This window comes from Pseudophryne corroboree, chromosome 3 (assembly GCF_028390025.1).
Source record: "Pseudophryne corroboree isolate aPseCor3 chromosome 3, aPseCor3.hap2, whole genome shotgun sequence".
NCBI lineage: Eukaryota > Metazoa > Chordata > Amphibia > Anura > Myobatrachidae > Pseudophryne > Pseudophryne corroboree.
In genome coordinates, this window is record NC_086446.1 from 402977313 (window position 1) to 402989725 (window position 12413).

Below are 12413 nucleotides of genomic sequence, written 5' to 3' on the forward strand. Positions count from 1 at the left end.
GGCCCAAAGTGCAATATTTTTTCCTCCCAGATAAACAGTTTTTAAACTTTTTAATATACAGGCTTATATGTATGTATGTATGTATGTATGTATGTATGTGTGTGTGTGTGTGTATGTATGTATGTATATATATATATATATATATATATATGTATATATATATATATATATATATATGTATGTATATATATACAATATTTTTTTTCATTTTTTTTTTTTTTAAGTGTGTGTGTGTGTGTGTGTGCCCACAGCATGAGTTTGGACAGCATCAGGGAAAGCTTGACCACTTCTGGTCTTTTACTTATGCTAGCCTTGTCCTACTACTAATCGCTGTGTTTAGCAAGAGACTGGATAGTTCTTAATTGTTAAACCAATGTTCATTTACATTCTTAATGCCTCAAAAAAGCATGATTTTATTAGAGAACACATACCTCATGGCAGTGAAACCTTTGTATAGTGTAGGCATTCTTGGGACATCTTCTATTTGATGCATAAGGTACGTTTACTTTGATTACATGCTTTTTTGTTTTTCTAATTATTTACAATTAATACCCCCACTTTCTATAAATTCCAGGAGGACAGTGCAGATATTAAATGCCAACTACACTTTGCAAAAGAGGAGTCTGCGTTAATGTGCAAGAAGTTGTCAAAGTTGGTCAAGGAAAATGACAGCATGAAAGAAGAACTCATGAAATATAGGTCTTTGTATGGTGACCTAGACAGCTCACTGTCCGTTGAAGAGCTAGCCAACTCTCCATATTCCAGAGAGGCAGAACTGAAATCTCATCTTAAACTTGTTGAAGAGGAAGCCAACATCTTGAGTCGAAGGATAGTAGAACTTGAGGTTGAGAATAGGGGTTTAAGGGCTGAGATGGATGAGATGAAGGTTCATGCTGACCGAGAACATCTTGGTCAAGATTCCAGATTTGCTTTTCCACCTGGAGAATCAAGAGACAATTTTGTGGAGCTTAGAAGGCATCTTCAGTTTGTGGAAGAAGAAGCTGACCTTCTCAGGAGGTCAATGATAGAGTTGGAGGACCAAAACAAGCTACTGATGAATGAACTAAATAAATATAAGTCTGACCATGATTTGGACATAACCTTGTCAGAGGACAGCTGCTCTGTCATCAGTGAACCTTCTCAAGAAGAACTCGTCACTGCCAAGATGCAGATCAATGAACTCAATGGTAAGGTAAAAAAACTTCAATATGAAAATAGGGTGCTTCTTTCAAATCTTCAACGCTACGATCTGGCATCTTGTCAAACCACAAAACCCTTAATGGAAACCGATGCAGAGGCAGGAGATTCAGCACAATGTGTTCCAACACCTCTTTGGCGTGAAGGACCAGTAGGTGGAGAAACAGACTCTACAGACTCAAAAGAACGTGCTGTGAAGGCAACTCTTAAATCTCCAGATGCTTGTAACAATTCCCCATCCAGGTTACCAAAGATTAAAGAATTGGAAAGTCTCTTTGGCATTAGAGCGCAAGTGGAATTAATCAGTAAAGCTATTGAGGTCCTAACAACTGATGCAAATGGGTTTCTTTCTGGTATTAAACTTTGTACAGATAATGATTGTGGAGACCTCTTGCTAACAGAGGCTATTGATAACAGTGAGGTAACAAGTGACTCAAAACTGATTCGTGCCATATTTACCAGACTTGTGGTGCTACAGCAGGAACTTAATTGCTTTACTAAGAAAGTGGATTCTTTTGGAGAGTTTTATAAAGGACAGGTGGATTCTTTATCAATACAGCAAGACTCTACTTGTCCAGTTACCTCAAAAGACCCTTCCAGAAAAGAACACTGTGCCACTATACAGGTGAGTTCTACATACATTATCATGCAGAAACCTCCCCTTTACCTGTACAGCAATAACTTTTTTACTTGCCATGTCTTACCTGCTTCAATCAATAATCCCAACCTTAACCTACAGTATTTATTCCTAATTACTAATAATAAACCTGCTGCATGGTAATCACACCAAAGATAGGACTCTGCGCTGTGAGTGTGCAAAATCTATATTATTATTATTATTATTATTATCCTTTATTTATATGGCGCCACAAGAGTTCCACAGTGCTCAATTACAGAGTACATATGCACATTATTAAAACAGGAAAACAGTGACTTACAGTTGAAGACAGTATAGGACAAGTACAGGGTAACTAAGCATAACTACACCAGTAGACGACAGAGATAAGTTTCAAGGTGGCCAAAAAACTGCGGGATTTGGGCAGTTGAGGATTATTAAAGTAAGAAAAGGAATAAGCACATGAGGGAAGAGGGCCCTGCTCGTGAGAGCTTACACACATTATACATATATAATCACATCATTTTTTTTTACAGTGAAATGCAGTAGCTACCAGCCTCTCTGTATATTTCAAATGTATACACACATGTTCTACTTTCTCCCTATTTAGGAGCGTTTTAGGTTTGTTTTAATGTAAACTGATGCTTATAAGCCTAATATATGTGTATATGGGCTACACTGGAGCCCACTGCAAGGGACGCAGTTAATTTCTGGACTGTCGGGATCCCGGCAGTCGAAATACCGACGCCTGAATCCCAACACCCGTTGAAATGCCGGCGGTCGGGAGTCTACCACTTGGGTGGTGGTCCACGCCACCAGTCGACGGGGAATAGATTAGTGTCTGGGCCCGAAGCATGACAAGCGCAGCGAGCCAGTGAGGGGACACACTGTGCTCGAGGTTGGGATTCCGGCGTCTGTATTTCGACCGCTGGGATCCCAACAGTCGGGATTTCACACTGAATCACACTGCAGTCTTTTACACTGGCAGCATAATAATTCCTCAAAGTATTATTGGCATTTTTTTTTAATCTACAATTGTGCGCTAATGAACTTTAGATAAAGCTATTAAACAATAAAACAAAAATATATCTAATTAAATGTAGTTTGCTGGTTGCCTTCGTTTAATAGAATAACTCCTGGTACTTCAAATAGGGCTCCTTAGTGTTTAGTATTTATAACCGGTCTCTTCAAGTGCTGATTCAGGACCAAATTCCCTAATTCAAGCATCAGGAATGTTCTTATACATTATGGTGTCCAGCATAACGAGTTTAATTAAGCAAAATTATTTCTGCAGCTTTTTAGTGGAGCCACTGTTCTAACAGAACAGACATACATGCCATACATGCAGCAGTGCTTCAAGTGGAAAACATTCCATGTGGTTTTTGTGTCAATAATGAATTCTTACTCAAGCAAGGCTAAATGTGGAATTCAATTGTTCTATGTGACACTAGATGGCGCCCGACTGAGCAATTCAATTCTTGCTCCGTTCGGGAGGGAACAGCTGCCAGCGCCAGTATTTCAGCTTGCAGCCCCCGTGCTGGGGAGCTGAAATGAGCATAAAGTGACCCGTTTGCGTGTCCAAATCACACTTTGATTGGGTTTAGCCGTTTTGCACGGCTAAACCCAGACTGGCTGGGCACGATCAACGCGGAAAAAAACACATTTGAATATCCCCCTCCCCCCAATCTCTCGTAATTTTAGATGGGAGACCGGGGGCAATAAACAGTGAATTTGAGCTGTGCCGGCTAACATTCTCATTGATACTGGGGAGTCATTTTCACAATACATCACATAAAACACCACTATAAACCTGGGATTAGCCAAAAAGATGTGGACATGATATGTGTCCTCTTAATTGATAAACAATTTAAATTGAAGAACTGCTGATTAACATGATATACACTGATGGGCCATTTCTGTTGAGGGCACTTTCAGTAATAAATGTCAGTTCATTGAGTATTTTGCACATCCTTCTTCACTCTCTCCCTGTTGGCAAAATATCAATATTGTTGCCTGAGAAACTTCACTGCCCTAAATTGCATTGCCGCAAGCCTGTTATTTGAGGTGGCTTTGCGACCATAGCAGCATAGGCTGCATCAGACAGGGTTCAGTGCTTCCATTTCTGTAACTGATTTCTGCAAATCTATAGAGCTGGCAAGAGCTTTGCTATACTGTATATGTACCATAAAGTATTGAAGCTTTTCAGTACATGAACTCTTTAAAGCGTGGAGGGGTGGAGTAGCTTGAAATGGAGAAAATAAGAAATAATGTTAAGACATTATGTATTCACATCCTTGTTTTATTGCCTTCTGTCTTCTGCTGAGTCACCAAGACCAGAAAGTAGTGAAGCCATTGAGGTCATGAAACTAGGTTGATGCATTGGTCTCTAGCTGCAGTTATATTTTTGTCCTATTGGACTTGTTCTCTGTGATGCTGTGTATACAAATCATTATCAGGCAGGTGTTTTCATTGCACTGCCTCTATCTTGGGTGGTGATTCACTAAGGACGCATAAGAGTTATTCTGTGCAGTTTCCCGATAGTGGGGAAACTGCACATGCACAGGACCCGTTCTGCGTATGTGCGGAATGGGTACTGGTATGCCATCGCAGGTATTCAAATGCTTCTACCTGATTGACAGGCAGAGGTATTCAAAGGGAGGGAGGGACAGGGGTAGGCGACTTTGCTAGAAATGGGGGCGTCATCCCCCTGTTTTCCGGGAGTGGCGTGGCCAAGGTCTGCGTCGCGGACGTAGTTTTCTTGGCCTCGCAGGACTCCGGCTAACTCAGCTGCCGTCGCAGACGAACATCGTATCGCAAATGCAGGAAGGAGGTGAGATGCACCTCCTCCTGCATTTGCATTGCTAAGGATTGTAATCGCAAAGCTGCTGCAAACAGCTTTGCAATTGCAATCCTTAGTTAATTATGCCCTTTTTAGGGTTATTCAGAGTTGTTAACAAACCAAAATAGTTAGCAATTGGGCAAAACCATGTGCACTGAAGGTGAGGCAGATGTAATATGTGCAGAGAGAGTTTGATTTGGGTGGGGCGTGTTCAAACTTAAATCTTAATTGCAATGTAAAAATAAAGTAACCAGTATTTACCATGCACAAAAGCAATATAACCCACCCAAATCTAAATCTCTCTGCACATGTTACATCTGCCCCACCTGCACTGCAACATGGTTTGCTAACAACTCTGAATAACCCCCTTTGTCTGTAATCTCTCTTCTCCTTCAGCTTCCTGAACTCTTTAGCCTTTGTCCCCCTTAAGGGCCCCACACATTGAGCGATCCGCCGCCGAGCTGCCCGACGGCGGATACGGCCGATGGGCGACCCGGCGGAGGGGGGGGCAGTGACGGGGGGAGTGAAGTTTCTTCACTCCCCCTCGTCATCCGGCTCTATAGAAGTGCAGGCAAATATGGATGAGATCGTCTATATATTGGCCTGCATGCACAGGCGACGGGGCACCAGCGATGAATGAGCGCGGGGCCGCGCATCGTTCATCGCTGGTGCCTCCACACTCAAAGATATGAACGGTATCTCGTTCATTAATGAATGAGATCGTTCATATCTTTGAGTATTATCGCCCAGTGTGTAGGACCTATTAGAGTTCTCTCCTTTTTTTTTTTTTGCTAAATATGTTATTCAACAAAATGTTATCAACGACTCCTCTGTGTATCTAGCTGAACTGTGAGCTTCCTTCCAGTCCCCTTGCCAGTTGTACCCGTGTTGCTTCTGCCGCTTGTGTTCTACAGTTCCCTAAACGTAGAGAGATTTCATCCGTTGCTTGTTCATTCAGAGACCATACCCTCTGTCACCAATGGTAGATTCAGCTGATCAGATAAACCACTGCCAACTGAGATCCATCAGTCAGTCTTGCCCCCATCTTATGCTCTGCAGACTTGGAGTACACAAAGAGCAATGAGGCTGGGATACGGTCGTCAGGTCGACACAGCTTAGGTCGACAGTCATTAGGTCGACCACTGAAGGTTGACATGCATTAGGTCGACATGGTCATTAAATCGACAGGTCAAAAGGTCAACATGGGTTTTTCCACATTTTTTTTCTTTCATTTTTTGGATTTTTCCATACATGACGATCCACATGGACTATGATTGGAACTGTAACCTGTGCCGAGCGAAGCACCTTGCCCGAAGCATGGCGAGCGGACACTGTGCACTACTTGGGGGTCCCCGTCACTTTACAAAGAAAATTACACACAAAAAAGTCCAAAAACTCATGTCGACCTTTTCACCTGTCGACCTAATTCCCATGTCGACCTAATGGCTATGTCGACCTTCAGTGGTAGACCTAATGGCTGTCGACCTAAATTAAGTCGACCCAACGACCCATAGGCCTGAGGCTTCAGGGACTAGTATAAAGGACATATGATGGTGAGCTGCTCAATCAGATTGTAATTTCACTCAGGTGCTAAAAGGGAGGGGTAATTCTGTGGAAGAAAAAACAATTTGTGTTCCCTAATGCACACTGAGTGAAAAATAATAATACTACATAATAATCAGATAATACGGAGATCTTAGTTGCGTATATCTGCAGATATAGGGTTAAGCCCCCAGGCCGATCGACAAGGCTTCTCCGTCACTGGGGGTCCCCAATACTAGGTATGGGTCCGGGGTGCAGGACCCCATCACGTCGGCACAGGTCGGCTACCCCAGGTCAGCACACAGGTGAAAATTAATAAGGGTTAATAAGAAGCACAGAAGTGCTATGTAAGTGGTGTGATTAAAATAATACAAAAATATATACAAAGTGATAGGGAAAATCATGAGTGTTAATAAAGTGTTAGGGTGTGCCGACCTGAAGCCGCCCAGCCATACCGACACAGGGGCCACCGCACCCCACACCCACCCCATAAATAATTACACATATGTCTGGGTCTAAATTCCCAGTGTAAGGCCACATGATAATGGCTCCTACAGTATCTGAGAGCCAGCTTACCTGGAGACACCCCTAACTTCTCCAATGGCACTCTGGAGTCATAAAGGAATACTGTATAGTATAAAGGAAACTGTGGAAATCCCAAATGAAAGCTATACCCAGTCATTCAGAAAAAGCAATCGTTTAAAGCTCCTACATAAATTACATGAGGGCTAAGTAATGTTGATATTTTCTGAATGAAGAGATCTGTACTTTATCTCTGTCTTTGCCTTCTGACCCACTGCCATCACATTAATCATGATTGTAATCTCTTACTCTTGATGTATGCATCTTCATCTTCTTAATGTTAAGTACTGCCATCTGCATACCACTAGCTAATCATTGATAATGAAAACAATTAAAAACTGGCCTGGACAGTAAATAGGTACTATATACAATCTAATCTTGGGTATACTGCTATGGGACCAGGCATCTAGTGGCCTGTTTTTATACTGTCCAGATCGAGGCTACAAGATTGAGGTGTAATTGGTTTACAGCTATAAAATCCTTGTATTGCAATAATAGTGTCTCAGCCCATTCTGCCAGACCCGCTATGCCCCCAGGCTGACGTCTGCTCTAATTATTACACGCATTACACTCTGGCTGCAGCTCTTTGTTCTTCAAGACATGAAAGATTAGCTGGATAAATGTGCTGCTTGTACTGATTAGCTATCAGTGAGGTGTGTACCCCTCTGTGCTTTCTATTTTATCCATTCCCCATTCAACAAGCTTTATTTGGTATTGCCCAAAATCAACTGGTCATTGCAATGTGGTTATACAGTATGTGATGCATACTGGTAGATGTGAGTAAACAAATTTGTATATTGCATCATGACCTGACCCTTGATTGTCACTATCCTTATAATATTGTTGACATTTTAAAGGATCAGTACATATAAAACACATTTTCACATATTATGGTTAAGCTTCATATATGAGCCAAACTATAGACCTATGAGCAGCTAAATGAGGCCCAGTGCACTGTCATTAAATGTGCTTGCTGACAGGAAGCTGGTGTCACATTTGAAAATGTCCCCCAGACCCCTCCATGATCACAAGTTTACTACAAATATCTTCTGTTCTGATGAACTCGTTACATTCTTGCATAGATATTTATGGACAGGATTAGTAGCTGTTATGCATATTTAACTGTTATTCATTTTCAGTGTTTCCTGATTCTTTAAAACCCTCCTTCAGTAGCATTCCTCATACCATGGCAGCATACTATTATTGTGCAGCATACAAACTAGTAACATATGCTTAGAATTATATATAGTACAATGAAGTGGCACTTTGGGGTGAGCGAAGGCTTAGAATTGTTTTTTTTACTTTTATCTAATCAATACAATTTTTATACAATGATGTACATGTAAGTTTTACAGGCACATATTTCTGGATTGGCTCACGGGGTGACTAAGGGGTCTATTTACTAAGCCTTGAACACAGATAAAGTGGATGGAGATAAAGTACCAGCTAATCGGCTCCTAACTACCATGTCACAAGCTGGGTTTGAAAAATGACAGTTAGGAGCTGATTGACTGGTATTTTATCTCCGTGCCCTTTTTCTCCATGTAAGGCTTTGTATTGACATTTTTGAACCATGAAGCCTCATTTCTCCAAATAGTAGTTGACATTCCTTAGATAGATAGATATATACAATATACACACAATATACACACTGAGGTTTTTGGAGGCTAATTGAATAGCCCCCCCCCCCCCCTTCCCTTACACTGAATCAGGTTTAAGTACTGAAGCTATTGTTTGTTTTAGAAAATAATGATTTGTTGGGCCATTTCTGTAACACACCTTTTCCATATATTTTTACAACACAGATGTATATGAATTCCTCTTGCCACCTGGACCCATACGTTGAATGTACATTTTAGTTACACTATCTTTCTAGTCACTTCTGCCTTTTATTGCAACACACCACAAATGGTCTATATTTTACTCAATAGGCTGTCTTCAAACCTTGGCCTGTATTACGACACCAGATTGTACAATCTCTCTGGCTCTATTGAAGCTTTACCCCTGCCTGTTTGGTTGTTTTTACTTATCATTTAGCAAAAACATACTGAAAACTTCTCTTGCCATATTGAGTTTGTTGGATGCAATATAGAGCATGTTCCCATTATGCAATAGCATGCCTCTGCTCAGATCACAGTCCCTCACTAATCACTTGTGCTTAAGCAATCCAAGCTGTTGTTTGGGTTCTAGTCTGGTATATTTCAGTATACTTTCCCTTATGAGGACCCAAACATACAAAGTTTATCCATTTCATACATACCATGTAGACAGCATGACAATGCAGCCTATCCTTTTACATCATGAGAAATGCGATATTTAGGCTCCTCATGCAGCTAACTTATTTATTAGGTCTTTTTTTTTTTTTCAGCATGTGTTTTACATTTTTCTTAGCTCCTTTGCATCCTTTAAATTAAGATTTACTAAGCTTCTATATAACAGGTTACATAATAGGTGCCTAAAATGTTGAATCAGAATTGCTTTTAAAATTTGTAGTGTTGTGGATATTATTAAAGACTACCAATAGTATACACTTATACTGAATCACATATTGCAGCCTATTGGAATTAATGTTTTACAAGTCCATGGCGTTAAAATGAGAGTGTGAGGGGATGTTAGATGGCACGCTCGATTTCCCCAGAGTTCTATTCTTCTGCATGATGCTAGACTTCCAAGCTAATCTTCCTCTACCTCCTGCTCCCCGAACCTCGCTCCCTTGTTCACTGCATGGGCACCATAACCGGTGTTTGCACATCTTCTTCCCTTCTTTTTCTCTTCCTGTCTTTTTCCCTAACAAACCCTCAGCCCACGTGTCTACTCATTGCGTGTTTTCTTTTCCTCTCCACCTTGTCTTTCTCCTCTGTCGCCAAACTCTTCTTTCTGTTCCTCCTTTTTTTCATGATGTAATTTTGTTTCCCTTTTTTCCATTTATTTTATTTACTGTTTGAGGCCCTTTTATTTCATATTATGTATTTTCTGTTTTTGTTTTTTTCTTTTATTTATGTCCCTTTTTACTCCTTCCCTTTTGGCCTTTCTTGTTCTGTTCTTCATTAACTTGCCCATGCATGCAGCAGACTGAGTGTAGGAGCTGTCGAGAGAAGGAGGTGTCTTGTTGGGAGAAGACTGAAATTGATCACAATATTGACCAGACAAAAGGCTATAAAACCTATCAACCAGAAGACAATGAGTCCTATGTCGCAGAGGTAGGTTCCTGCTGTATTTAATACTGTATGTTGAAGAGACCAATGACGTAACTTGTTTTACTGTCTAATTATTCATACATGGGTCTGGATGTGTAATGCAGGGCGAGACGGCCGGAGCTCCGAGATTCCGTCCGAACTCGTACGTTGTTTTTAAGCGGCAATCGTTTACAAGGCAAAACCTGGATTTGCCTTGTAAATGATTGCCACTTTAAAGAATCTCCGAACTCTGTCTGTCTCGCGCTGCATCACATCCAGCCCATAGTGCTGTACATAATACAAAACTGTCTTGTGTGCTGTGTTACAGCTGTGGAAGTGTTTGACATCCGTGGTATCACTTAGGGCCTGATTCTGAGTCGTAGGTTTATTTTATCCCGATGGTTACTGCACATGGGCGCAGAATGGATTTGGATACAGGGAGTGTGGCTATTAATGGGCTTTCTTGGGATGTAACGGGGGTGGCTAGGTACAACCTCTCGCACACTACTCCATACTCATAGGGCTGGAGTACATTTCCATGGCAGATTTGCACCACTGCAAGGGGGCGTCTCCCTATTCACAAGATTGGGCGCGGCATTAGCATAAAGATGCATACCTCCCAATATGACCCTCTCCAGGAGGGACACAATGCACTGCTTCTGGACTTTCATGATTGCCGGCACCTGTTTGGAACATGTTAATGGATAAGAAAGGTGTTTCAGCACAGGTGATGCAATCATAGATTAAGAGGGAAGTCCAGGAGCAGAGCATTCTGTCCCACCTGGAGAGGGTCATGTTGGGAGGTATGCGGATTCGGCCGCATCTGAGTGCTACTCTAAATCAGGCTTCATTCCACACTCTGGGGCAGATATATTATCCTGGAGACAGCATAAGAAAGTGATAAACAAGTGATTAATACAAGGTGATAAATGCACCAGCCAATCAGCTCCTAACTGTTAATATTGGAGCTGATTGGCTGGTGTGTTTATCACCTTGCACTTATCACTGGTTTATCACTTCCTCTCCAGGTTAATACATCTGCCCCATAATGTGTGATGTGTGCACAGTTTAGCCACATGCAGTAGCCACAAAGAAGGAGGGTAAAAATACATTTAAACTATATTGCATATGTTTATTCCTGCAATTTATCATGATCTCAGGTGTTATGAAGATTACACATGTGGCATCCTATCACAGATAACTAAGGGGTTAATTCAGAGTTGATTGCAGCAGCAAATTTGTTAGCAGTTGGACAAAACCATGTGCAGTGCGGGGGGGCAGATAAAACATGTGCAGAGAGAGTAAAGGCTAGTACTCACTGGCCGATGCGGGAGAGATGTGTGCTGAGCGAACCGCTCAGCACACATCTCTCCCGCCACTCAGCACAGCGCGATGTGTGCTGAGCGTGCAGGGGGAGCGCTCATTTCACCCAAGCCAATCTAGCACCAGCGATAGCGATGCGCGGGGTTGCGCGTCGCTGTCGGGGATACACACGGAGCGATCAGGCTTAAAATCTAAGCAATCTAGTCAGATTGCTTAGATTTTAAGCAGCGATCGCTCCGTGAGTACCCCCCTTTAGATTTGGGTGGGGTGTGTTCAAACTGAAATCTAAATTGCAGTGTAAAAATAAAGCAGCCAGTATTTACCCTGCACAGAAACAATATAACCCACCAAATCTAACTCTCTGCAAATGTTATATCTGCCCCCCCTGCAGTGCACATGGTTTTGCCCAACTGCTAACAAATTTGCTGCGATCAACTCTGAATTACTCCTTGACTGATTTCATTTTGGGTTAAATATGTAAGGCAGAGGTTCCCAAACGCTGTCCTCAAGGCACCCTAACAGTCCAGGTTTTAAGGATATCAATGCTTAGGTACAGGTGACTGAAGTTATGCTTCACTCAGTTTGATTTACACATCTGTGCTCAGGCATGGATACCCTTTGAAATCTGGACCTAGGGTAATACATTTTTTATAAAAGTCAATTAGGGAATAATAATGAAGATATATTTTTCTTATGTTAAATGTTTTTTTTTCCTAAAAACAATTGGTATTTCATTGTCAGTCATGAAAATAGTATCAAATTGACTTTAGTGAATTAAAACTCTATTTTTATTCTGCAAAGAACATTACAAAAATGTGAAAATTGGTATAGCCTTCAGTAAGGGAAACACATCCATTCAGTCATGAAGGGGTTAAAGAGTACATGAATGACTGATACCCCTTTCAGACCGCCTGAGGCGGGTCGCACACGGGAGCCTGACACGGGAGCTCCCAGTGTGCAACCCGCCTCTGGTGCCGCGCTACCGCTGACTGCAACCCGGCATATTGCTGGGTTGGTGATGCTGCGAGGGTGGCGCTTGAAGATCACATGATCCCCAAGCACCGCCCGTACACAGAAAGTGAACGGGAAACGAGTCTCATCGATCCGACTCGCGTTCACACCACACAGTGAGCCGGGT

The 12413-nt window shown here is 41.9% G+C and overlaps 1 protein-coding gene across 4 annotated transcripts in view; it reads left to right on the top strand.

Annotated features, from left to right (window-relative positions):
• Window positions 1-12413, top strand: part of MTCL2 (microtubule crosslinking factor 2) — a 146220-nt gene that overhangs the window by 83871 nt on the left and 49936 nt on the right. For 2 of the 4 annotated variants that reach the window (XM_063960135.1, XM_063960133.1), the window contains exons 5-6: window positions 575-1822; window positions 9845-9976. In XM_063960135.1, the coding sequence (XP_063816205.1) occupies window positions 575-1822; window positions 9845-9976 (1380 nt within the window). The remainder of the gene's footprint in view (window positions 1-574; window positions 1823-9844; window positions 9977-12413) is intronic. The other 2 variants (XM_063960134.1, XM_063960136.1) reach the window with 2 other exon arrangements.